The sequence below is a fragment of the Myodes glareolus genome, chromosome 6, assembly GCF_982192425.1.
Source record: "Myodes glareolus chromosome 6, mMyoGla1.1, whole genome shotgun sequence".
Lineage (NCBI taxonomy): Eukaryota > Metazoa > Chordata > Mammalia > Rodentia > Cricetidae > Myodes > Myodes glareolus.
In genome coordinates this window covers 18,573,043-18,599,595 of record NC_142031.1, presented here as the reverse complement: position 1 = coordinate 18,599,595, position 26,553 = coordinate 18,573,043, and the positions used below count along the sequence as shown (strand labels likewise).

The 26,553-nt window shown below is 48.5% G+C and overlaps 1 protein-coding gene, 1 long non-coding RNA gene and 1 pseudogene across 2 annotated transcripts; 1 reads left to right on the top strand and 2 right to left on the bottom strand.

Moving 5' to 3' along the window:
• The first annotated feature begins 5,196 nt into the window (after window positions 1-5,196).
• Window positions 5,197-24,961, top strand: LOC146894115 (uncharacterized). The gene is made up of 3 exons (XM_087907013.1): window positions 5,197-5,301; window positions 17,239-20,911; window positions 23,194-24,961. Exons 2-3 carry the CDS (start codon window positions 20,474-20,476, stop codon window positions 24,118-24,120), a joined length of 1,365 nt encoding a protein of 454 aa, XP_087763139.1. The 5' UTR covers window positions 5,197-5,301; window positions 17,239-20,473; the 3' UTR covers window positions 24,121-24,961.
• LOC148121665 (uncharacterized) lies at window positions 5,791-7,061 on the bottom strand. Its single transcript, XR_015738054.1, has 2 exons — window positions 6,179-7,061; window positions 5,791-6,126 (listed from the first exon to the last, which is right to left on the bottom strand). It is a non-coding gene; the product is annotated as an uncharacterized LOC148121665 (long non-coding RNA).
• On the bottom strand, window positions 7,182-7,287 carry LOC148121664 (Nuclear RNase P; annotated as a pseudogene).
• Window positions 24,962-26,553: the final 1,592 nt, after the last annotated feature.

Here is a 26,553-nt window from a genome sequence, read left to right as displayed (position 1 = left end):
AAATGGAATCATCTCATCTTGAATTTTGAATCTTCAAAACTGGGAGCTGAAGAAATCTCTTTCAGCCAGGCATGGCGGTGGTGGCACACGCCCTTAATTCCAGCACTCAGGAGGCAGAGGCAGGCAGATCTCTTGAGTTTGAGGCCAGCCTGATCTACAGAGGGAGTTCCAGAACAGCCCAGGCTACACAGAGAAACCCTGTCTTAAAAACAACAATAAGGAAATCTCTTTTTTGCATCACGTGTTTTATTATAGTGGCAGAAGCTGGTTAACATAGTCTCCAAACAGCCTCAGGCTCCACGATACTCAGACCTAACTTCTAGAGCGAGGCCAGCCTGTGTTCAGATCTTGGCTCTGTCTGTCTCCTAATTTATTTAAGATTTTAAATTTTCTTTAGGTCTCCATTTCCTAATTTGAAAAAAAAAAAAGACCCAGGTGTGGAGACTCATGTTTCTAATCCCAGCATTCAGGAGGCTGAGGCAGGAGGACTGCTGTAAGTTCTCTGCTTTTAGACAAAAGCTAATTAGGGAACACCCAGAGGGGACAGCTGAGGCTGGACAGAGGGGCCGACCTGCTGCTGGGAAGAGGCAGGGTCACACAGTGCCGGCCAGGTCTCTGGCAGAGGTCAATGAGCTTGTGCTGCTGGCCCCTGCACTTCTGTTCCCTGGCTTCCTCTGCTCCAGCCTCTCACCATCCCAAAGGGGACAACAGGGAGACTGTGCAAGTCACCTGTTCCTGCCAGCATTTTCTGTGTCACGTGTGGGGGACACAAGGTCTGTGAAGGACAGCAGCCAGATTTATTCTGTTGCCTCCCCGCCCCAGCCACTGTTCTAAGCACTTTGCAGGCAACAGTACATGAACTATGACCACATAGTGGAGGGAGTAGGTGTTATTTTTGTTCCCATTTCACAGATGAGGGAAAGAGGGGGGCCCAAGAAGAGAAAGGAAGTTGCTCACATGGACAAGGTCTGAGCTGGGATTTGAAGTCAGGCGATCACAATCCTGGCTCTTATGCCCTTGGGGGGTGCTCACAGTCTGGTCTGGTGAGTTTGTGTAGGTGAACAGACTGGGAAACAGACACTTGTGGGAAGTCTACGTACCGTTCCTTAACTCCACGCAGGAGGGCTTCTGGCCTCTAGTAGAATTGTGAGAAAAAAAAACAACAACAAAAAACTCTTCTGTCCTCTGTCATGACTGCACACCTGTAGTAGTCATTGTGCCACAGACACTAGTGAAAGCCCCCCACCCCCACAGCGTCCCTGTCCTTGCCAGGTGTAGTAGTGCACACCTACAGTCCCAGCACTCGAGAGGTAGAACCAGGAAGATCAGAGTAGTCCAAGGCCAGCCTGAGCTACTTGAGATCCTGTCTCCAAAAAAAGGTGAGGGGATCAGATATGGAAAGGGGGTGTTTTAGGTTTTTGTGGTTTGGTTTGCAGCCCTGGAGATTGTACTTGGGGTGCTGTGCATTCAAGGCAATCACCCTATCCCTCCAGCCCCAAGCAGGGGTTTGAATCTAAGCTTCCAGGCAACTCCATCCTGGAGACCTCTGTCCTTGGAGCCAGAAGCAATCAAGGCCTTCTGTCCTCATCCTGTGTCGCTGAGTGTGGCCTGGCCATGACCAGAGGGCTCACCTAACATCTTGTTCACAAAGGGGACTGGGGAGCACTTGCCTGAGGTAACAGGGAATCAGGGACAGCTCCACTGCTAGGACAGATGTATCCTGCCTGAGAGGACATCTTTCAGTTCTGTGTCAGTGGCTCCTTGCAGAGCTGGCCACAGATCCACAAAAGGAGGCAGTCTGGACTGACGGTGGGCAGCAGGGGCTTTGAGCATGCATAAACCTTCAGCTGGATCCTGTCTCTGCCGCATCCATGCTATGCAACCTTTAAGGACATCGTTTGATACCCGAGTCTTGGTCACCATCATTAAGATGAAATAACAGCCTCTCAGGGTGACCCCGTGAGATGAGAGCGTGGAGTGGAGGAGGCGAGAGCGTGGAGTGGAGGAGGTGAGAGCGTGAACTGGTGGAGGCGAGAGTGTGGACTCTGGGACCAAACTGCTTGGTTGGGTCCCAGATCCACCACACATTAATCATTTTTAAAAAGATTTATTTTAAAAAAAAGATTTATTTTTATTTATATATATGTGCTAGTGTGTGTGTGTGTGTGCGCACATGCGCGCACACGGCTAGCCATGTATGTGAATATATCTGTGGAGGTCAGAAGAGAGCTAGAGAGCTTCTGATCCCCTGGGGTTCAAGTCACAGGCATTGTGAGGCACCCAATGTGGGTGCTAGAGATTGAACCTTGACCCCCTGTAAGAGCAGCACGCCCTGTTAACTCTGGAGCCATCTCTCCAGCCACAACTATTTGACTTGGGCAATCAACGGTGCTTTGGTTTCTCTGCTGCAATCGGTATGATCATATCTGTGTTACTCAGTCATGAGAACTAGAGCCGGGTTTTCCATCACATGCTCAGGAGAGAGCCCGCCACACGGTAAGCCCTCAACAAGCCGCGGCCCTCGCTGAGTCTCACCACAGTGCTGTCTGCGTTACTACACGACCTTGAGAGCAATCAGTACAGTGCCTGGCTAGAAGTGGCCTGCAAGCGGCACTTGTTGTCTCTGCTCCCACTTCTTGCTGAGGGGATGTAGAGAGCTGGTCTGCCATCCCTGGTCCCAAGATGCCCTAATCAAGCTGATGCCCTGTGCCCTAAAATGTAGGTTCCCCCTTCCCTTCCTGGGAGCCTGACATTCTGTAGGAGCTCCCGGAGCCTGTTATAGATTTAGCTCCCAAATCACATCTACCAGTTGTCAGCCACTTATCAGCAATTAAGTTTCCATTGTAGATGTCAAGACAGAAATACATTTCTGCTGCTGAGTGGGGAGGTGTTCCCACGGGCTGTCAGACCCGGATTCTTATTCTCCTTGCTGTGGCAAAGACTTCTACAGATTTCCTCGCTTTTACAACCAGAAGGGACCGTGGAGAGGCCCATTTCACATAAATAGAAACAGATCTGGGAGGGGACCATGAGCCGGGGTGGGGACAGCCCCATGCTGCATCTGTTTGCTGGGTCTTTAGAAGGAAGGTCCGGGGACCGAACCCTGTACCTGTGCTCTCAGAGGTTCAAGATGTGGAATATTCATGGAGCTGGGACCCAAACTCAGCAATTGTTTGTAACCATCGATTCATCTCCCCATTGAGCCGACTTCCCCTGACCCCTGCCATTTTCCTTTCTTTTTTCTTTTCTTTCCTTTTCTTTTTCTTTTTTTGTTTTTTTGAGACAGGGATTCTTCTCTGTGCAACAGCCGTAGCTGTCCTGTGTCCTGGAACTTGCTCTGTAGACCAGGCTGGCCTTAAACTCACAGAGATCCGCCTACCTTTGCCTCCCGAGTGCTGGGATTAAAGGCGTGCGCCACCATGGTCCGGCCCTGCCATTTTCTTTTAAGACAGGGCCTTACTATGTGGCCCTGGCTGGCCTGGACCAAGCTGTGTAGACCAGGCTGCCAAACTCACAGAGATTTACTTGCCTCTGCTTTCCAAATGCTGGGACTAAAGGTATTTGTCACTACACCTGGCTATTTGATTTTTTTCAACTTGAGATAATTGTAAAATACACTGTCACACAAGAGAAGTGCATATGACTGCCCATTACTGTTTAGAGCACACTAGTAGAACCCTGAACCTACCGCCTAGGGGAGAACAGGGTATGAGTACTGCCACCGTGAAGTCTCAATCTATTCGTAGACAAGATCAAATTTTATAGTTCAAGGTGACCGGGAATTCTCTAGGCTACCCTCAAGTTCAAAGCAATCCTCCTGCCTCAGCCTCCCAAGGGCTGGGGTTACCGGTGTGATTCTTCACACCCAGTACCACATCTGTTTAAACTGTGGTCTTCAGTGGGTCAGCAGTCCACTGGACAGAGTGAACTTTAGGAGGGATTCGTGACAGAAAGGAATTCGTGACTCCCTGTCTTAGGGTTTCTGTTGCTGCGATGAAACACTATATTCACAAGCAAGTTGGGGAGGAAAGAGTTTATTTGGCTTATACTTCCACATTGTAGGAAGTCTGGTCAGGAAGTCAGGCAGGGTAGGAACCTGGAGGCAGGTGCTGATGCAGAGGCCATGGAGGAGCGCTGCTTACTGGCTTGCCCCTATTGCCTTCTTATAGAACCCAGGACCACCAGCCCAGGGATGGCACCACCCACAATGGGCCTGACCCACCCCCATCAATCACTAATTAAGAAAATGCCATAGTTTGATTTTGTAGAGACAACTGAGGTTCCCTACTATCAGGTGACTCCAGCTTATGTTGACATAAAACCACCCAGAATCTCCCCTTCTTCATTTTCTCCGGTGTTGAGCATTGGCTTTAAGTTCCATTATCCCAGCATCATTGTAAAGCTAGCTCTTGCACTGGGTCAATAGCTTAGAAGGCGAGGGTGCTTTCTATCAATCCTGACAACATGAATTCAATACCTGGGACCTACATGATGGAGGGAGAGAACCAACTTTCTCTTGAAAGTTGCTCTTTGATGGGCACACATGCACCATGGTATGTACACTCCTACATACATATAACCACACAGATAGATCGATAATTTTTTTTTGTTGTTAAATTTTTATTTTATTTTTTAAATATTTATTTATTTGCTTATTATATATACAGTATTCTTTCTTCAGTCCAGAAGAGGGCACCAGACCTCATTACAGATGGTTGTGAGCCACCATGCGGTTGCTGGGAATTGAACTCAGGACCTTTGGAAGAGCAGGCAATGCTCTTAACCTCTGAGCCATCTCTCCAGCCCCCTAAATTTTTATTTTATTTGAGATAGGGTCTCTCTACATAACACTGACTGTCTTGGAACTCACTACATAGTCCAAACTGGCCTCAAAGTCACAGAGATCCTCCTGCCTTTCTGTCTCTTGATTGCTGGGATTAAATGCATGAGCCATTATGCCTTTCCTTTAGACTGATAATTTCAACTCAAATCCTTTCCTTGGGGACAGTGCTAGCTGCAGTTGACCCCCATAAACTTATAGGGAGTAGTATTATTAGGAGGAATGGCATTATTAGGAGGTGTGGTTTTATTGGAGTAGTTGTGGCCTTGTTGGAGGAAGTATGTCACTGTGGAGGTGAACTTTGAGGGCTCATATATGCTCAAGTCACACCCAGTGTCTCAACCACTTCCTGGTACTTGCAGGCTCAAGATGTAGAACTCTCAGCTCCTTCTCCAGCACCATGTCTGCATGCATCCTGCCTTACTTCCTACCATGATGATAATGGACTAAACCTCTGAACTGTAAGTGAGCCCCAATTAAATGTTTTCCTTTGTAAGAGTTGTCATGGTCATGGTGTCTCTTCACAGCATAGAAACTCTAAGACACCCTCATTTCAGTTCTCAATGTCATCTTAGCCACCCAACTTCAGGAATCTAGGAGTTTTTCTTCTAACTCAGTTAAGTCCCCACATTTGATTTCTTTTTATTTTTTTCTCTTTTTCTTTCTTTTTTTAAAGTTGTCCTGGAACTCACTCTGTAGATCTGGCTGACCTTGAACTCATAGCCAGTCTCTGCTTCCCAAGTGGGATTGAAGGTGTGTACCTGGCCTTTCTTCCTTTCTTCCTTTCTTCCTTTCTTCCTTTCTTCCTTTCTTCCTTTCTTCCTTTCTTCCTTCCTTCCTTCCTTCCTTCCTTCCTTCCTTTCTTTCTTTCTTTCTTTCTTCCCCCTTAGAGAGGGTTTCTGCGGGGCGCCATCCTGTCCAGCAGGAATGAACCCCACCAAAAACGAGAATTCCTTCTCTGGTCACATCTTTATTTGGAGCATTCCCTTGAGGAAAATTGGGGGAAGGGACGATAGAGCAGGGACGAGAGAAAGCTTAGAGAGAGCGTTGGGCCCCGAGGCAGCTGCTTTTAAACGGTGGAGCGGCTTGAACGCTGTCCTGATTGGTTAATGCCATTCTGCTGGTCTGAGCATGTGCAGGCAAGGGTGCAGGCAGGGTTGCTCAGCCCCACATGGCTACCTCCAAACTGCAGGACCACCTGTGCCTCCAGGTGGCTCCCAACATCTCCCCCTAATTATTGTCTTTAAGAGCAATAAGGCAAAACTATTTTCCAATCTGGTCCCCACCTCACTTGGGCTAGCAGGTAGCACACCAATCAAAGACATACCGCACTTCCACCTGGACGCAGCATGCCAAGGATATCTCTGCTCCCACCCATCCCCAAGGAGGGAGAAAGGCAGAATAGAGTCAGTCAGAAAATTGTTAAGAGATAAGAGGTTGCACAGGGTGTTGCTCAAGTCGATGGTGTGAAACAGCTGCTCTTGGCACCGCCCAGAAGGTCATCTCTGCTGTCTCCGCATGAATCTTCCACAGCAGGACACTCAGCATCCACTGGGTCGTCTTCTTTATCTCTCTGGTCGGTCTCGCTGGCATCCAGATGTATGTCAGCATTCCTAGAAAAACATAAACAAAACTCTCCTCCCAAATTAACATTTAAGAGTATTAAAAACTCTCAGTGTAAAAATTCAGCACAATCAGTACTGGAAGTAGGCTGGTTTTGAACTTAGAGATCTGCAGGTCTCTGTTTCAAAAAGCAAATCTTGTTTGCCTGTACCAGCAAAATTTTGAATTAAAAATTAAGTGTAAAGAATGCAAGAGAAATCCTTTCTCTGGGGGAAGCTGTCACTGGTAGTGTAGTCCCCCTCTATTGTTTAAAAACCAAAGCAGTTGTCACTGGGAATTGAACTCATGACCTTTGGAAGAGCAGGCAATGCTCTTAACCATTGAGCCATCTCTCCAGCTCCCCTATTCAGATGGAAAAACCTCTAGGTAGCATTGTTTATCTCACCAGGTGCCTCAGGCAAAAGGTCCGCCTTTCTTTGTTACCTAGGATACGGTAACCAGGTAAACATGCCTTTATTATGATAATCACGACCAGTTCTTTAAGGGAGAATGGACGTCGATCATCTGGCTACTTCCTGCTGACAAAGGGGCGATGTTTGGGGGATAAATGTTTTTATCTGACTAAATTCTTGGCGACCTTGGCTGAGGGCGGCAGCAGCGGAGGCGGCTCCGCCTCTGAAGCCCATTATGGCGCGCTCCGCATGGCCCGAAGGCATGGCTCCGCCCCGGGCCGTGGGCGGGCTCGCCGTTTCACCTCAGGCAATGAACTCGCACCGCTGTGAGCCTTTTCCAAGCTCCGGCGAGGGGGGGCATCCGCCCACCCGTGGAGGGGCTTCTCCTGCCCGGTCCGCCCGCGCGCAGAGCCCCGTTCTCTGGGAACTCACCTCCCCGCTCGCCCATGTTGCTATGGAAACACAGTTTTTCCGCAGAGCCGATTCAGCTCCTCTTTGCCTTCTATGGCGCCGCTGCTCACCACGCAGCTTCCGCCTCAGTCAGGCGAGTCCGCTCAGGTGCTGAAAAAGCCTTCCAAAAACCATAGCCCCGCCAGAAGGCCGGGACATATAGCCTCTGATGTCACACGGACTTTAGCCTGCCCGCGACCTGGCTATTCGCAGGCCTCTGAGGACTCCAGCAAATTTCCCGCCAGCAACTGGTTAGCATGGCCATGCCTCCCGAACGAGCTAGCACTGGAGAGTGCAATTTTGCGTCTCCCTCCTGAGTAGCTGGGATTACAGGTGTGCACCACCGTGCCTGGCCCACTTCCGTGTTTTTAATCAGGCATTACCGCTCAAAGGCGGGCCGGCTGCCGCCAGCACTCTCAGCACGATCAAGCAGCTTGTCTTTCTCAGTCAAAAATTAAAGTTTTTTGTACGTGAGAGCCAGAGACTGAGCTCTCTTATCAAAATTAGGCGAAAATCACCTCCAAAAGCTCTGTGGCTCTTTAAGAACAGGGAAGGCAGTGATCAAGTTTGCCTCCCTACGAGACTGTTGCCTCCAGTCTCTATCAGCGAGTACGCACGGAGGAAGCCGCGGATCTCCCAACCGTAAACCTCGCTTTTTCTCAGCTCCACCTGCACTGAACTTAAGGGATTTTTCTTCCCCGTTGCTTTTTGTACCTTCTTTCAGATACCTTAACTTTGATTTTTTTTTTTGTATTTTCTTTTCTATTTAGGCCTATCCTTTGAAATTCCTTTTTACATTTCTTTTCCTCCCCTTTCTGGGGATTTCAACCGACGTCACTCACCGCTCCATGTTCTCAGAGTTCTGAAATTCAAGGCTCTCTGTGCTGGTGTCTGATCTTGGCTTTTTCTCCCGGGCTTTCTCAGGGTCCCCCGGCGTAGTTGTCAGGGTCCCTCAGCGTCCCGGAGTTTCGAGCACCAGTTGCGGGGCGCCATCCTGTCCAGCAGGAATGAACCCCACCAAAAACGAGAATTCCTTCTCTGGTCACATCTTTATTTGGAGCATTCCCTTGAGGAAAATTGGGGGAAGGGACGATAGAGCAGGGACGAGAGAAAGCTTAGAGAGAGCGTTGGGCCCCGAGGCAGCTGCTTTTAAACGGTGGAGCGGCTTGAACGCTGTCCTGATTGGTTAATGCCATTCTGCTGGTCTGAGCATGTGCAGGCAAGGGTGCAGGCAGGGTTGCTCAGCCCCACATGGCTACCTCCAAACTGCAGGACCACCTGTGCCTCCAGGTGGCTCCCAACAGGTTTCTCTGTATAGCTTTGGCCATCCTAGAACTCTCTCTATAGACCAATCTGGGCTCAAACTTAGAGATCCTCCTGCCTCTGATTCCCAAGTGCTGGGATTCCGGAATTAAAAGTGTGCATCCCCACCTCTGCCTGACTCACATTTGATTTCTGTGAGAAGGGGAGGGTGTCATTGCCGCTGCTGCCAGCCTTCTGCTCAGTCGTTCTGGGTGGAGGCCGACACTTCACTGTTCTCACTGAGGTGTCACAGAAACACACCCATTTTCTCCTTCTCTTTCCTTTTTTGTTTTCCTGCTTGGCTTTTGAGACAGGCTGTCACTCTGTGGCCCTCGTGGGCGAGCAGATTACCTGCTCAGAGAGCAACTTTACTTGGTTTACTTGGGTCCCTGAAGTAGCCAGGGACACAAGAGGAGGGAGGTTGAGCTGATGAAGGCCTGTATCCTTGCAGGGAGGCCTTGAAACTGCTACAGCAGAGCTGTGTGTCCCTTCTGTAATCCCACATCCCCGTAATGGACCAGTCTTGGAGATTATGACATCATTGTATGGCCAATGATAAACACGTGCGGGATCCAGAGAGGGCTCAGTGGGTAACAGTGCTTGCTGCCAAGCCAAGTTCAGCCCTTGAAACTTACACGGTGGATGGAACTGACTCCTGCAAGTTGTCTTTTGATCTCCACAAGCATGCCCTGGTACAAAGGCCCATGTGAGTCATGGACACATGTGCACAAACACTAAATGTAATTTGAAAAAGAGAGAGAGATGCATGGGGGTGAGAGAGTTGGTAAAGTTCTTACCACAATAAAACAAACAAAGAAACACAGGAAGGCCTGAGTTGATCCCCAGCCCAGCAAGGCAGCATAACCCCAGTAACCCCAAGACACCTGTAACCCCCAGTGCTGATGGATGGAGACAGGAGGGGCTCGGGGCTTGCTGGCTAGTCAGGCTAACTGAATTACCAAACTCCAGGCTCAGTGAGAAAGCCTGTCTCCAAAATAAGGCAGAGAGCAATTGAGGGAGACACCGACGAATGTCCTTCACACGCATGCCCACATGCACATACACAGAACACATTCAGTCGCATTTCTATTTTTCTGCCTCCAGGATGGCATCTCCTTTCCCAGGCTCACGCCACCCTTCCCCACCGTACACAACCCAGGCCATCTGAACATTGACTAGTCTATAGACTTTTTAAATTTGAAAAACCTGGGGCTCCCCAGGCCCCACTCTTTCTGGGGCACAGTTCCTTAGATGACCTTGTGCACATCCAACAAACATACCCTGTTGCCAGGACCAGGGATATGGGAGAGAAAATAAAGGTGCTGCCCTCAACTGTTCGAAAGATGTGCCAGCTCGATTTAGGAACGCACTACAATGGGCCTGGTAGCCATGTACGTGGGTCCCCGGCCCAGCACAGAGCCTGCCAGACGCCCAGTGAGGAAAGAGACTGCCTTCCTCCATTCCCTCTGGTAGCATTTCTTGAAGGCAGTGTGCCAACTGAATGCTTTGGGGCTGCTTCCATTAGAATGTTTGTGTGCCCCCTAAATTCTTAGGTCAGACTTTGTTCTCAGGCTGGTGAGATGGCTGAGCAGGTAAAAGAATTTCTCACACAAATCCGAAGACCTGAGTTCAATCCCTGGGTCCCATGGTAGAAGGAGGGAACTGGCTGTGTTGTCCTCTGACCTCCACACCCGCCCTTACCTGTGCATGCTGGGGGTTATCCATAGTGCATCCATAGTGCTGGAGATGGAGCCTAGAGCCTCAGGCATGAGATGTGGTCTTTGGGAAGTGATTACCTTGTAGGGATAGGGCCCTCATGAGTGGAATTGTTGCCTTTTGTAAAAGAGACTTGACAGAGGCCCGGAGAGATGGCTCATCAGTTAAGAGCACTGTCTGCTCTTCCAGAGGACCCGGGTTCAGTTCCCAGCAACCACGTGGCAGCTCACAACTGTCTGTGACTCTAGTTCCAGGGGACCTGACAGTCTCACACAGCACTAATAAAATAAACAAATAATTTAAAACAAATAGAATATATTAAAAATAAACAAAAAACTTTGTAAAAGAGGCTTGACAGAAACTCCCTTGTCCCTCCCCCATTCGAGGACACAGTCAGAAAGGCCAGAAAGGCCGTCTGTGGACTAGGAAGCCAGGTAGCCCCAGACAGCCAGTCTGCCAAGGCCTTGGTCTTGGACTTTGCAGACTAGGAGCTGTGGGGCTTACATCTCTGTTATTTATAATCCATCCAGCCTATGGCATGTTGTTACAGAAGATTAAATGGACTAAGAGAAAGGAGTATCTTCATGGGTTCAAATCTTACCCTTGCAATTTCCTAAGGGCACTAGCTTCCCTCCTGGTCCTCAGTGATATGTGAGGGAGGGATGGGCCAGCCTCCGAAGCTTGAGTTAATGATCGGCCCAACAGACTGTGGCCTCCTCCTTGCAGCAGGGACAGCTGGTGCTGCTGTTAGGAGCCTGGCCTGAATGCTACAGCTCAGAGGAGCTAATTGAGGACCAAATCAGTTTTCTCAGGCGCACAGGCCCTCAGCGGCTGTAAGGATGCAATCAGGGTTAAAGGAGGTGAGGCGGTCTGTGGACACGAAGTGCTGAGACGAGACTGTGTCCAGAATGCGGGGGGGGGGGGCAGTGCTCCTAAAAGGAGGGCTCCCCATCATATTTACAATTCACTGGGTTTCTTATGCAGACTGAAATGGCTTCAGCAAAATGTGAATAGCTGTGACTGATGTACAGAGGACTTTTGTTTTTCCTCCAGGAATCTTCTCTGCTCTACCCAGGGATCCTTGGCTGGTGCAATCATTTTATCCCCCTTTGCAAACCTTGTTAGGTTCTGTCTGTCTCAGTACTTTAAATAAGAGTTACTTTTTAGCAAGCTTGACTTTGTAATGGTTAAAAAAAAAACAAGAAGAAGATATGATTGCTTTAAAGGCAGAGATTCTGGGTGTGCGGTTGCCATGGAAACGATTTAGCACTGTAAACTTTGTTTTATAGGATGCCCAGCTAAGTAATTGGTCAGGAGGGAAAGAAAGACATTGCTAGAAACAATTTCTTCTGGTATGTGTGGCAGGAGGAGAAGGAAGGAGGAAAAAAAAGGAGGGAAGGAAGGAAGGAAAAAAGGAAGAAGGGAAGGAAGAAAGGAGGAAGGAAGGAAGGAAGGAAGAAGGAAGGAAGGAAGCAAGGAAGCAAGAAAGGAAGGAAAGAAGGAAGGAAGGAGGAAATGAAAAGCTATACTAGTTAGGAAAGGCCAGCAGGTGGTAAGGAGAAAGCTTTCCTGTCTGCTCAGGGAAAGAGTTAGAAGACAGCTTGTGCTCTGAAGGCAGGAGTCTCAGGACTCAGATGTGCTTTTTCTTTTTTCTTTTCTGTCTGGGTTAAAACACCAGGCGGAAGTCAGAGAGAGAGAGAGAGAGAGCTAGGAGTTGTGATGGCTCATGCCTGGAAAAAAAGCATTTGGAAGTGTCACAGGAGGATAGCTGTGAGTTTGAGGCTAACCTGGGCTACATAGTAAGTTCCAGGTCATAGTGGGACTCAGTCTGATACACAACAGTAAAGAGAAAGCTAAAGGTGGAGGGAGAAGAGTCATGAGCAAGGATATTAACATTCCTAGCTGAAAGTTCAGTCTCCTGTGCCAGGAACATAACTCATGAAGAGACCCTGGGTTCTATCCCCAACACACAAGTGCACACACACACACACACACACACACACACACACACAAGTCCTTATGGCTAGTAGGCACCTACGAGGTGCCAGTGGCTACTAAGCAAAACTACCTGTAGCTGTTTTTGTTATTAAGGGACTTCCACGTCCTCAGAGATGATCAGATAGTTTCCAGGAATTTTAATGCTTGGTTCAAACCCAGAGTCTTACGCATGCTACCAACTGAGCTACAAGCACAGCCCTATGCTTTAATTTATATCTTTATTTTAGTGTCTGTTTTGTGCAAAGCATAAAACAGACACGATCCTTCCCTACAATGAGTTTGCATTCTAGGTAGGGAAACATGAAAATAACCAGTGGTTCTCTGTCATCAGCTGGCAAGGTCACAGAGGCCCAGGGTGGGCCTGGAACCTGGTAGATCACGGACGTACACTCTCTCACTTAAATCAGCAGCCTGTCGGTAGATTCTGTCATCTCAGTTTTCATGTAGGAAATGGAATTACTGATTTGTAAAGCAGCCAGTTCAAGGTCACAGAGCAGAGCGGGGACTTTACTCCCAACAGTGAGGCTAGTGGGTCTAGTTCCCCAGCCTCTCTGTGTTCTCAGACAAGCTGCATGAGCTGCCTACGGGCCCGCCTTGGACTGAAGCTGCTTCACAGGAGTTGGGAACCATCTGATGATGGGGCTTTGAGAATGACCGGATTTTGAAGTGGAGCTCCTGAGGGCTCAGAGTCGTTCCTGGGTTCCAGTTTCGTTCCGCTGCTGTGATAAAATGCCCAGATGAGAAGCAACTTCAGGGAGAAAGGGCGTTGTGGATGTCTGAATGTAACTGACCCCCATAATCTCATATTAGGAGGTGCGTCTTTGTTGGAGTGGGTATGGCCATGTGGGAGGAAGTGTGTCACTGTGGGGTGGGCTTTGAGGTTTCCTATGCTCAGGATACTGCCCAGTGTCTCAGTTGATTTCCTGTTGCCTGCAAGATGTAGGACTCTCAGCTACTCCTTCAGCACCACATCTGCCCGCATGCCGCCATGCCGCCATGTCCCTGCCATGATGATAATGGACTGAACATCTGAACTGTAAATGAGTCCCTTCAATTGAATATTTTTCTTTAGAAGAGTTGCCATGATCATGGTGTCTCTTCACAGCAATAGAAATCCTAAGACAGGCTTCTTCAGCGTATCGCTCCTGGCTAGAGTGTCTGTCACAGTGGCAGGAGCACGAAGTCGTTAATCACACCACACACAGTTCGGAGCAGAACGAAATGCATCTTGCATCTCTGCTTGCTTCTCTTCTCCTTTCCTGTACATATCAAGACACATGCACACGACACCCTTCTGCTTCCAGCCTAGGGAGTGGTGCCACCCACAGTGCCTGGGTCTTCCCACTTCCGTTCACAACCAAGACAGTCCCACAGAGAGACGCCCACAAGTCAACCTGACCTAGCTGATCCTTCCATTAACTTCCATTAGCTTTCCAGGTGACTCTAGGCTGTGTCAAGGCAGTAGCTTAATCAACACACTGGGCAAAAAGAAAATTCCTTCTGCTCCCTAGCTCTGGACTTCACATCTCATCCCTCTTTTTCCAGCAGAGCTGACTTTCAGACTCGTCTTGTGAACCTCGAATAGTGAGGCTGACCCACAGACCTCATGCACTGGGGAGGAAGTGCTGGAGGCTCAGGGAACCACAGGTTAGCCGGGCACCAGTCAGGCCTGCTTCGAGTGTCACTGGAGGACAGCAGCCTCCGGGTGTCTCTGGCACCTGAGAGGAGAGCACAGAGGTGACACCCTTTGCCATAGTCTTTAAGGTCTCATTTGGCAGAGACTTGCTGTGTACCTTCCAGAAGTGGCTGCGGCTCCCCGAGTCTCAGTTTCTCCTGACTATTCCCTCTGAGGCTACAGGATGATGTTTCCAATTCACGACTAGTGGCCAGGATGAATTAATTGGAAGCAGGTCTCATGACCTCGCTCCACAGCATGGACCAAGAAGTACAGAGCCCGGGTGCAAGCCCAGGCCCTCCCTCCTCCCCGCCTGTCAACTCTTCCATGAGTTGGCGAACCAGAGCTGAGGAGCGGCTTGTTCTGGGCGATCCTCCTTCCTCCAGACTGTCCCTGGGAGCGACCTGAGGGCCAGGACGAGGTACAGTCCTCTCTCCCGGAGATAGACTCACCACTAGACAACGTGCAGAATAGCCTGTGATTGACAGGTACAACAGTTCCCATGAAAAAAAATAATTAAAATCAGCCAACTGGGCATTTGTAGCCTCAGCTGTCAGGGTGGCGAGTGCAGTCGCAGTTCTTTCTGAAATAATTAGTGACTGTGCCTGGCGGATCCCACCTGAGGTGCGAAGAGCAGGACGGGGTGCTGCCTGTGCCCCCTGGGGACTCAGAGGGTTATTTTTATCAGCTGGGCCTGGAGCATTGGCTGCGGCTTTTGAGCTTCAAGATGGCAGACTCCTGCTTGTGGCTCAGCTGAGGGAGCCAGTAGAGTCGTCCCCCCGCGAAGGGAAGATCCCTCCACAGTCTGTGCCCATTTCCCCGTGTGAGGAGGGGCCAAGTCTGGTAGCCAAAGTCACAGAACCTGAAGTGTTCATCCTGCCGCAGTAGGTATCAGGAAGATGAGACACTCTTCCTACCACAGGAAGATGAGACACTCTCCCTACCACAGCCGAGGCTGAGAGTTGACGTGGAGTCTCTAGACCAGAGCTACCTCAAAATCAATGCAGCACTGAGACAAAACAAAAGCGAGCCCCAAACCAATAATTAATTTTGAGACAAGGTCTCATGCAGCCCAGGCTAGCCTGAAACTTGCTGTGTAGATGAAGATGACCTCAGACTCTTAGCCCTTTTGCCTCTCTTCCCTCATCCTGGGCTAGAATTATAGGCGTGAATTGCTACACCTTGTTTGTTGAAGGCTTTGTGCATGCTGAGAAAGTACTCTATCAACTGGGCTACATCTTCAGCCCCAGCAATTTATTTATTTGCTTATTTTATTGAGTTATTTTTAGATTTTGAAACTTTATATGTGTGAGTGTTTTGCCTGCATGTATGTGTATGCGTCACCTGCAAACCTTGTGCTCTCCAAGGCCAAAAAGGAGGTGGGATTCCCTGGAACTGAAGTAACAGATGGGTGTGAGCCATGTGGGTGCTGGGAATTGAACCTTGGTTCTCTTCTAGGTCTTCTGGGTCCTCTAAACCATTGAGCCATCTCTCCATCCTCAATAATTTATTTTTTAAAACTATCTTTTCAGGTACAGAAGTTAATGCCTAAACAAGTGTATGTGTGTGCAGGCATGTGTGTGTGTGGCGTCAGGATTTTTGTTGCTGCTTTTTCTTTTGCTTTGTTTCATTGTTTGAGATGGGGTTTTTCAGTGTAGCTCTGGCTGGCTTAGGGCTCTCTATGTAAAACAGACTTGCCTATTTCTGCCTGCTGTTTCTGCCTCCTGAGTGATGGGATTGAAGGTATGCACAACCACATCCACCTTGCTTTTCTTTCTCTCTCTAAAAACAAAAACCTATTCCTATTGTTATGAAAGGTGTACTTTTCCATTTAACAATATATTATGGATCTCTTTCTGATATAGTTAGATCTACCTATTTAGTCTACAATGTGTGTGTGTGCGTGCACGTGCGCATGTGCACATGTACACGCAAGTGTGAACAGAGTGTTGAAGACTGAACCCAGCGCCTCTCACACACCAGACAGGGAATGTATCTTAGACTTTGTGTGTATGTGTGTGTGTGTGTGCATGTATGTGCATGTGCAAGTGCACATGTGTGTGTGTGCTTGCAGTAGCTGGCGCCAGAGGTTGATATTTAGTGGTTTTTTTTCCGTTGTTCTCCCACATTCCATCCTTGGAGACAGGTTCTCTCTGAACCTGGAGCTGGCCGACTCAGCTAAGCTGGCTGGCCAGTTAACTCCAGGGGTCCTCCCGTTGTGATCACAGGGTTGTGATCACAGGTGTGTCCCAGCCTTTACCTGAGTGCTAGGTATTGAACTCGGGCCTTCATGCTTACACAGAAAGCACCTTCCCAACTGGGTCATTTCCCCAGCTCCTACTCTTGTATTTAGAAAGCAAACTAACAAACTAACCACTGCAGGCTGGAGAGAATGGCTCCTTGCATTTGGAGAATTTGAAGGGTTCTTGCTGGGGGACCCCAGTTCTGTTCCCAGCTCCCACATGCTGTCTTCCACTGCCTGTAACTCCCACTCAGGTACTCGGTTACCCTTTTCTGGCCCCCGTGAGCACCTGCACATGTGTGTGTCCATCCACACACATACACTTAAATAAAATAAATCATAAAAAAATACATTGAGCCAGGTGGTGGTAGCACACGCCTTTAATCCCAGCACTCAGGAGGCAGAGGCAGGTGGAGTTTGAGGTCAGTCTGGTCTACGGAGTGAGTTCCAGGACAGACATGGCTACATAGAGAAACCCTGCACCACAAAACCAAACTAAACCAAAAACAAAACAACAACAACAAAAAACACTGAACATAGTTCAAAATTGCAGAAGAACACAAGAGTGTTCAAAGATGACCATCTCTCCCACCACTCTGCACTGGAACTAGTTCTGTAGACCAGGCTGGACCCTAACTCACAGAGATCCTCCTGCCTCTCCCTCCAGAGTGCTGGGTGGGATTAAAGGTGTGTGCTTCCCAGCTCTACACCCCTTGTTTTATGTAGAAGTATCTCCCCTAATCTTGTCGTTTTGACTCTGTTTATGGTGTCATTTGCCATACAGAAGCACTTATTTTTGTGTAGTCAAACCTGTCAGCCATGATAATATTTTAAGAAAATAAAGTTTATTTTTAAGTACCACATTTTTATTTAGATAGCGCAGTTTCAGCACGAAGCCTCACTTCGCTTCCTCACCAGATGTCATCTATTCTAAGTAATGTGAGAAAATAAAATAACAGGTCAATTAATACATGCAGTTTTATTTTTCCCCCAACACTAGATCTGGAATCCAAGCCTTCACATATGCCCGGCAAGAGCTGTATCACTGAAGCAGCCCCAGCTCCTCTTCACAGCTTGGTCCAGATGTGTCCCCTGCCCCAGACAGTGCCGATAACGATGGAGACAAAGATGATGATGGAGAGAAAGATACAAGGATGACAGCAATGATGACGAAGGTGATGATGATGGTGAAGACGGAGGGGACGATAGAGACGATTGTCATGGTGATAAGGGAAATAATTAATAATGATGGTAATGAGAACAACGGGATAATGAGGATGAAGAACGCTTCTGCTCTATGCCAGCGGCTCGATCACTCTCTTCATGGTGCCTCCTCTACCCTTACAATTGCCTTACTGCTTTTCCTGAGACAGTCTTACTGTATGGCCCCGGCTGGCCTGTAGCCCAGGTCAGCCTTGAATTTGTGGCAATCCTCCTGCCTCAGTCTCCTTAGTGCTGAGATGACAGATACTTGCCACCACTCCTGGCTTTTTAAAACATTTTCTTTTAGATTTATATATTTTATTTTCTATGTATGAATGTTTTGTCTACCTGTATATGTGTGACCCATGTGTGTGTCTGATGCCCAAGGAGATCTGAAGAGAGCATCAGCTCCCCTGGATTGGGAGTCCTGAACCACCAGGTGGGTCTGCTGTAAGAACAACACATGCTTTTAACTGCTGAGCCATTTCTCCAGTCCCAGTTCTCTCTTCTTTTAATTGGTTTATGGGTTGGGCATGGTCACACACCTATTCCTGGCGCTCAGAAGGTGAGGGAAGAGAACCAGGGGTCCAAGGCCAGATTGGGCAGCATGAGAACCTCCATCAAGACACCTAGAAGAAGGGAGAAAAGGAGAGATAATAAGCCATAAAATTCACAATGCACCCACTCTTTCTCACTTTTCAAAAGAAATGGCTTTTATTTGCTTATTATTGAGGGTAGACACGCAGCAAAGCAAGGCGGTCAGAGGCCAACTGTTGCTTCCGCCATGTGAGTCTGGGGCCATGAACCCCAGTGACAAACACCTCTAACCTGCTAAGCTACCTCACTAGCCCTCATTAAAAAACAAAAATGGTGCTGGGGATCAAACCCAGGGCCTCAGATATTCTAGATAAGCGCTTTGCCACTGGGCTGCATCCATAGCCTGCAGCCCTGAATTTAGCCTCTTGAGGTATACGATTCAGTGATTTTTTTTAAACATAAATAATTTACTTTAATTTTATGTTCATTGGTGTTTTGCCTGTATGTGTGTCTGTATGGGAGTGTCAGAAGCCCTGGAACTGGAGTTATAGTCAGGAGTGAGCTGCCATGTGGGTGCTGGGAACTCAACCCAGGACCTTCGGGAGAGTAGCCAGTGCTCTTATCCATTGAACCATCTCTCCAGGCCCCCACTCAGTGATTTTTAAGGTTGTTTTTGCAAAATTGTATAACTGTTACCACTCTTGAGATTGAGAACATTTTTATTATCCCCAAAAGAAAACCTGTGGTACAGACTGTTGTCACGTCCATTATATAGATGAGGAAACTGAGGCTCGGGAAGCCACCTGACCAGGACCACACAGCCTGATCTAAATTTGAACTTAAACTAAATTCTTGAGGTGGAACCTCTCAATGAGAGTCATTCTTTTAGACCAAGACCCAGAAAACTGTTATGCAGAGGGCCAAATTGGGAATATTCTAGACTTGGTCAGTAATCCAGTGGGTAAGTGAGTGGTGGAGTTGGGGGAACCCAAACAAATAAAACCCTTGGGGACTGTTGTCTGGTTAGTAAACTGTTGTTGAATTTCATCTGTCCATGTGTTCACCCTCTTGTACCATTTCAGGTGACCCCAGCACCGAGGGGAACAAGTGAGTAAGGGGCAGCTGTCATTTGCGTCTGTCCCCCTTGCCTCTGATGAGTGACCTAGTCTCCCTTTGGGAACATCTTCCTCTACCTCCATCTCTCACTCAGGTCTTATGACTCAAGTAGAGAAAACAGAATCTCAGCCTCTGGGCCCAGTGGCACCTGAAATCCTCTGTTCCTAGACTCATTTCTGGGAGCCAACGGCTCCCCCTCTGTCCCTGCTTCTTTCTTTCCCCTTAAGAGTCTCGTCTCTCTGCTGGGCAGTGGTGGGACAGCCTTTAATCCCAGCACTCGGGAGGCAGAGGCAGGCGGATCTCTGTGAGTTCAAGGCCAGTCTGGCCTACAAGAGCTAGTTCCAGGACAAGGTCCAAAGCGACAGAGAAACCTTCTGTTTGGAACCCTCCCCCCAAAAAGTTTTGCCTATCAATCTCAATACACTCAATAAATACAATTGCATGGCTAACGCATTCCCCATGCTTGCAGCACTCAGGCAGCTGTCTTCCTTACTGAAGCCCCAGTCTGAGAACAAGCCATCTGTGAAGGCACAGAAAGGTGCAGCTAAGAAGTCTACAATAGTTTAGAAGCAAATTACTTAGGCTGCATGCTTCACGTGCTCAAGCTACCCCTGAAGCTGCCAAGAACCAGAGAGCGCGGTCTTCTGGTGCCTTCGGTGCCTCCTCTCCTCCTGCTCCTTTGAAAACAAGATTTCCTTTCCTGGGTGCACACTGGAGGACATCACGCATTTGGCCAAACATCTGGCCCTATTCAACGCGCTGAGCCGTTGGGGATTCTCAGAGCACTCCGAGGTTTCACTTCTCATACAGCTCAATCTCGTGACTCACTAGAGTCTAGGTGGGAGTGTCACCCGGGTCCACCGCCTGCTGTCTGTCACCTCACTAAAAGCCGGTTACTCATGAAGGCCACAGCCAGCAGACGGCTACCGTTCCTGGGGCTTAAATGAAATCAGATGTCAGATATTTTTGCGTCAGTGTATGCTTCTTGCAGATACCTTGAGCTATTTTGTAAATTTTATTTATTGTTGCCAGGAGCTTTAAAAGTCAACATGACAGACACCATCTGAGAGGTAAGCCTCGATTGAGGAACTGACGAGATCAGAGGAACTGGCCTCTGGTATGTCTGTCGGGAATTGTGTTGATTATTAGTTGCTGTAGGAAGCTCCTAGCCCACTGTGGGCAGGAGCATTCCCTAGGTAGGAAGGTGGTCCTTACGTGTACAAGAAAGGTAGTTAAGCGTGAACCACAGAGATTCAGGTGCCTCCTGAGCTCCTGCCCTGACTTCCTTCAGTGCTAGACTGACCTGGAAGTCTAAGCCAGATAAATACTGTCCTCCCCTGAGTTGCTTTTAGTCAGAATATTTTTATCCTAGCTGCAGAATGAAGCTGGACCATCTGCTGTCACTGTCACCATCATCAGTGTGTGCCCACCCATGCCCACTATACCTGTGGAGATCAGAGCACACCCTGTGGAGTCCGTCCTCTCCTTCCACCTTTACTTGTATCCGGGGAATGAGATTCGGGTCACCCAGCTTTCCAGGCAAGGGCCTTTACATGCTGAGTCACTTCATCAGCCTCTCTTTCCCTTTATCGCAAGCATTTCACAAACGGACGGTGCTGCCCGAGGCCCAGGCCTGCTCTCTCAAGCCCTTCCACCACTGCTGTGAGGTCAGCCCTGCTCTCCACAGAGACTCTGTGAAACTTTCACCAAACGTCAGTGAGTGGAAACAACATCTCCTTCAGTCAGAAGCAGCAACTGAGTTTCCAAGAGCATCTTTGAGGCTGGCTAGCCACGGAGACTGTAAGACATTAAGCAAGGTGAGTGATTCTCAGTTTATCTGTGTCGTGGATGCCATCCACAATGACCTGAAATGAGGATGACCTTGAATTCCTTTATTATTATTATTATTATTATTATTATTATTATTATTATTATTATTATTATTTCAAGAGAAGGTTTCTCTGTGTAGCCCTGACTATCTTGGAACACACTCCACAAACCAGGCTAGCCTCAATCTCAGAGATCCACCTACCGCTGCCTCCGGAGCGCTGGGGTTGCTTGCATGGACCATCACACCCAGTTTATTCTGGGCTGGGGTGGACCACAGGCTTCCTGCGTGCTAGGCAATTCTCCTCCAGCCCTGACTATGTAGTCTAACAGGACTGAAGAAGACATAGCTCAGCTTTAGGAAAAATGAAGAAAAAGCCCTGTCGCCTTTCAGTTTGCATGCTATGACGGAGTAGCCATGTTTTAAAAGAGGCTCACATGGCAAGACCCCAGTCTGTCTCCCAGCTAGCAAACGATTAAGTGCCTCAGTCCAACCCACAAACAAAAGAGAGTTTTGCCAGCTCCCTCTTGAGTAAATGGTTCCTTCAGCCCAGACCTCAACAGGCAAGCATCTCTTGTAGACCTGGGAGGGGCCACTGAGAAGGTAACCACTGACCTGGGCCTTCGACTGCACCAAGTCTTAGAGACTGTGTTATGGCGGAGGCTGGTGTGATCCCATCCCTGTGGCGAGTGTTCATTGCTTCGCCATCTTTAACAGTTTCACTGGCGTCTGTGAAACAGTAAACCGGAAGCAGATGCAGACCCTGAAGGGGGGGTGAGAGTCAAAGAAGGGGGTGAGGATCACGACACGGGGTGGTTTCACAAGAATGCCCGGTCTGTGGGGGCTGGCACTCACTGCTGTGCCCATAGCTTCCAAAAGAGTGCATCCTGTGATTTTTACTGAAAAACAAATAATTTTTTTTTTGAAATTACATGTCACATATTTTTATGTGCGTGCGTGGATTCGAGCATGGGTGTGTGTGGAGGTTAGAGGACATTTATGGGTGTATGGTCTCGCCCTCCACCACGTGGGTCCTGGGTATCAAACTCAGGGTGTCAGACTTGGCAGCAGGCGCCCTTACCTGCTGAGCCATCCGTCTGGCTGGAAAAGCAAATAACTTCAAAGAGAGCCCAGGTGTCTAGAGATGATCTTAAATGCTTGTCCTGTTTATTCCCATTAAACCCCATGCTGTTACTAGAATGAATAAAACCTCTGAAAAGGAAAAAAGGAAAAATAAAATTTTTAATTAAAAGTTTTATTTGTCCTACTGGGTGTGGTAGTGTACTCCTTTAATCCCAGCAGCTGGGAGGTAGGAAGAAAGGATCTCTGCGTCCAAGGCTAGGCTGATCTACACAGCCAATTCCAGGACAGCCAGAGTTACAAACACATTGAGATGGGGTCTCATAACAGCCCAGGCTGGCTCCCAGCTCTCTAAGTAGCCAAGGATGGTCTTGCATTTTTGATCCTCCTGCCTCCACTTTATGAGTTCTTGGTGACAGGCATGCGCCACCACTGTGGCAATTTTAAAAAGTGGCAGGCTAGAGAAAGACGCCATGGAACAGAGTTCACATGGAAGGGTTTTTATTAGGGGAACGGGACATAGAAAGGGGGAAGGGGAAGGGACCTGGGGAGTCCTAGAGACAGGAGCAGCAGAGAGAGAAAATGTGGGGGGGGACGACACGAGAGAGAGAGAGAGAGAGAGAGGGGGGGGGGGGGGGGAGGGGGAGAGGGAGAGGGGGAGAGAAAGAGACAGGCAGAGAAGCAGAGAGAGAGAAAGGAACAGATGGGGGAAGGAAAAGATGAGAGGTGGAAAAGGCTCAGCTGTTAAAAGGGAACGCAGTGAATGTGCACAGGGGCTGGTCTTAGTGGCTGCAACTGAGGACGGTGGCATCCTGACAGGACCTCAAGGGCAGGCTAGTGCAGATGCCTGAATACTAGGCACACCTGGTTTATGAGGTGCTGAGAGTTGAACCCAGGGCTTTATGCATGCTAGGCAAGTGCTCTCCCAGCTAAGCTACATCTCCAGCCCTAGGAAGTCTTGATAAACATGTAGTCAGTGTGCATATGGATGGGGTCCAGTGTAACATCTCAATCCACTGCAGCAAATGACATTGGTCCAATTCAGACTTATCCAATCTCCATCAAGCACAGGGATTTAAAGCCAGACCTACCTGGATACAAATTCCATTTTCACTATTTGACTCGATGTCAAGAGACTTAACCTCTCCAAATAGGCTTCTTCTTGTATAAAATGAGGTCATTTATTTCCAGCGGCACGACAAGGATAGGAGATCTTACATGTGTGAAATCCCCCACACAGTGCAGAGTGGGTTTCAAACAATAGAAGCCACTATCGCCGTGGAGAGTCCCATCGCTGCCTGCAGGGAAAGACGTTGTTCCGAGGCTCACTCTCATCAGCTGCGCCGCCCATCTCTTCCTGGTCCCAGCGCCCGTGCTCTAAGTCATACGCGAATACTGGGCCTTGTCTCCCTACTGCGTGCATCGGAGCTTGAGGTAGCACCAGCGGCCGGAACTGAAGCGTCTTTTGGACTTTTCATTCTAAATGGAGAAACTGAGTCCCGAGGAGATGGAGGCCCTTACTCGAGGTCGCGCATATTTCCTTCCGGGACACAGCTGCTTTCAGCTGCTTTGCTTGTCCCACATTGCCTCCTCCCTTCTCACCTAAGGGTCAGGGAGTCAGTGATGGCTGTGGTGCAGCCCTGTGGTGGGGTCCCTACCTGTCAATGTGTGCTCAGGCCCGGGGAAGATCATGAAGGGGCCGAGAAGTCGATGAGGATAATTAACAAACCAAACCCAGAATCACTCGTGGTGTTAAGGACTGTGTACATATTCCCTCTCTACTCCTCATTTCAATCTATCACTCTGTCCCCAGAAAACCTGGGAAAACTTATATATCGTGTCCAAGGTCACATAGCTAAGAAGTGGCTGGGGCAGGGTTTGAGCTGTCTTCTGTGCTTTTTCTACTTTGCCATTTCAAAGTCTCTTCTAGAATTTTCCGTCTTCCTGGAGTTCCAGTGGCTCCATGACTGTCCCGTCTTGTTGTTGCCCTGGCCAGGGCCCTGCTCTCGTCACCTCTCCCGGACCCAGCATGGGGATCCGCACCCATGCCTCACTTCTTGTCTAAAGTCAGCTCCATGTTCTGCAAGATGGCTCTGTGGGTCAGACCTTTGCCTCTAAGTTTGATTATCTGAGGTCGATCTCCTGGTCCCACATGGTGGAAGGACAGAGCTAACTCCTGTGGCTTGTTCTTTGGCCTCCTCACATGCGCCATGGTACCCACACAGTTGCACTAATTCACACCCACCCACTCACCCACATATACACCCCACACACAATACACACACACACACATACACACACATGCTCATACCTACCCTCACATACACGGTCATGCATGCCTACCCTCACATACACATGCATCCTTACCCCCACACTCGGACACACACCACACACACACACACACACACTCATGCTCATACACCCCTTCACATACTAAATGAATGCAGTTAGAAAAAAAAGTCAGCCAGCTGGAACCCTGACGAGCAGCTCAGCTAAACTGAACGGCACCCTACACCCTTCTTCAAGACAGCAGGGCAGGCCGGGCCTGCTAATTGTGTTTGTATTTGGGCTGATTTATATTTGTGCTCAGTATGCATCCTCACCCCCTACCAAGAAAGCAGATGGGTACGTTGTGCCTTTGAAAGAAATATAATTAAGGCAATTTAGCATCTTCCTTCAAGGATGCTCTTCCTCCGCAAGAGAGGAAATGTGTTTGGATCGGCTTTAGAATGTTTGAGGTTTCATTCTGTGGTGCCCGCAGCTGGTGCACTCTGGCAGAGGCTGAGTGGGAAGGGGAAAGGCTTTTTCTTTTTTGTATTCCTAGACCCTGGGACAGGAAGGGAAAAGCTATGGACTCAGGAGAGGGAACCATTGGCATTATGATTTTGAGGAAGTCTCTTTCACTTTGTGAGATTCAGTGATCACTTTTGTTCTATGCTTCTTGAAGTGCGGGGGGGGGGGGGGGGGGGCGGAGCCTCCGGTAAGCTAGGCAAGAAGAGTCCTACACGGAGCTGCATCTCCAGTACTGGTATGACTCTATCATACAGTCACATCATCCAATCCAGCAGCTTGTGGATTCTGAGTCTTAGGAGATGCTGAGCAAGCTCCCTGGTGAGCGAGGAGAGCAAGGCTGAGACTTTGTTTTAAATGCCTGGTGTGGCTGGCCTGGAATCCTAGGAATTCAGAAGGCCAAAGAGGGAGGGACATGTCAAGTTCAAGGCCTCCCTGGGCTGTGGGGGAGTTTAAGGGTCTGGAAGCTTAGTGACAGGATGTCAGAATTAACACCGTTGCTGGAGCACAGTGGCCAAGCGCTTGTCTGTGGTGTGAGACTCTGGATTCAGTCTGAGCACTGGAAAGTAAATGAACACTTTATTTTGTTAAGTGTAGTACTTTGAATGTAATTGGCCCACATCATCCCAAAGGGAGTGGCACTATTAGGAGGTGTGGCCTTGTTGGAGAAAGTGTGTCACTGTGGGGGTGGGTTTGGTGGGTTTGAGGTTTCCTATGCTCAGGATACCGCCCAGTGTCTTAGTCGACTTCCTATTGCCTGCAAGATATAGGACTCTCAGCTCCAGCACCCTATTTGCCTGCACACATTGCCATGCTCCCCACCATGATGATAATGGACTGAATCTCTGAAACTGTAAGCGAGCCACGATAGTTAAATGTTTTCCTTTATAAGAGTTGTCATGGCTGGGCAGTGGTAGTGCACACCTTTAAGGCTAGCACTCTGGAGGCAGAGGCAGGCGGTTCTCTGTGAGTTCAAGGCCAGCCTGGTCTACAAAACAGGTGCTAAGACAGCCAGGACTGTTTACACAGAGAAACTTTATCTCAAAAAATCACACACACACACACACACACACACACACACACACACACACACACAGAGTTGCCATGGTTGTGGTGTCTCTTCACAGCAATAGGAAACCCTAACTAAGATATTACATGTTTGTAAAATCTTAGAGGTCGCAGAGACTTAATAATTAGTTTTGTTGTTGTTTTTGAGTCAGGGTCTTACTACGTAGCCCTGACTGGCCTTCAACTCCCAGAGAGACACCTGATTTTGCCTCCTGAGTACTGGGATTAAGGGCGTGAGCCTCCAGCCTCCTGTGTCCAGCAGTAATTTCTGGTCATGTGAAACATAATAGGTTGTGTGAAGATTGCTGACATAAAGTAGCTTCATAATCAGTTTTTCTTTTATATTTAATTCATTCATGTTAGAAAATACGCTGGTGTTGATCTACACAGTGAGTTCCAGGCTAGGCGGGGTCACACAGTGAGGCCCTGTCTCAAAATCAAACAAACATATGCTAAAAGTTAAAAGTGTTGTGTACCCTCAGGTGCCTCCCTCGCCGGGTAACCACTGATTTGAAAGTCCCCCAAGGATGCCTCCATTTGGATGCTCTCTATTTAATTTTTATTTATTTGCTTACTTATTTTTTTTTAGATTCATCCATATATACACTTATGGGCCTAGAGTGGAATCATAGCCCATATAATTTCCTTTCTTCTTTTTTAATTAATTTATTTTTTATGTATACAATATTCTGC

Excerpts from the sequence above, each read along its gene's own strand:
- LOC146894115 (XM_087907013.1), top strand. The coding sequence starts at position 20,474 with ATGAAGCTGGACCATCTGCTGTCACTGTCACCATCATCAGTGTGTGCC. Across the intron at positions 20,912-23,193 it reads ACTGTAAGACATTAAGCAAG|CGGCACGACAAGGATAGGAG; the intron begins GTGAGTGATTCT and ends ATTTATTTCCAG.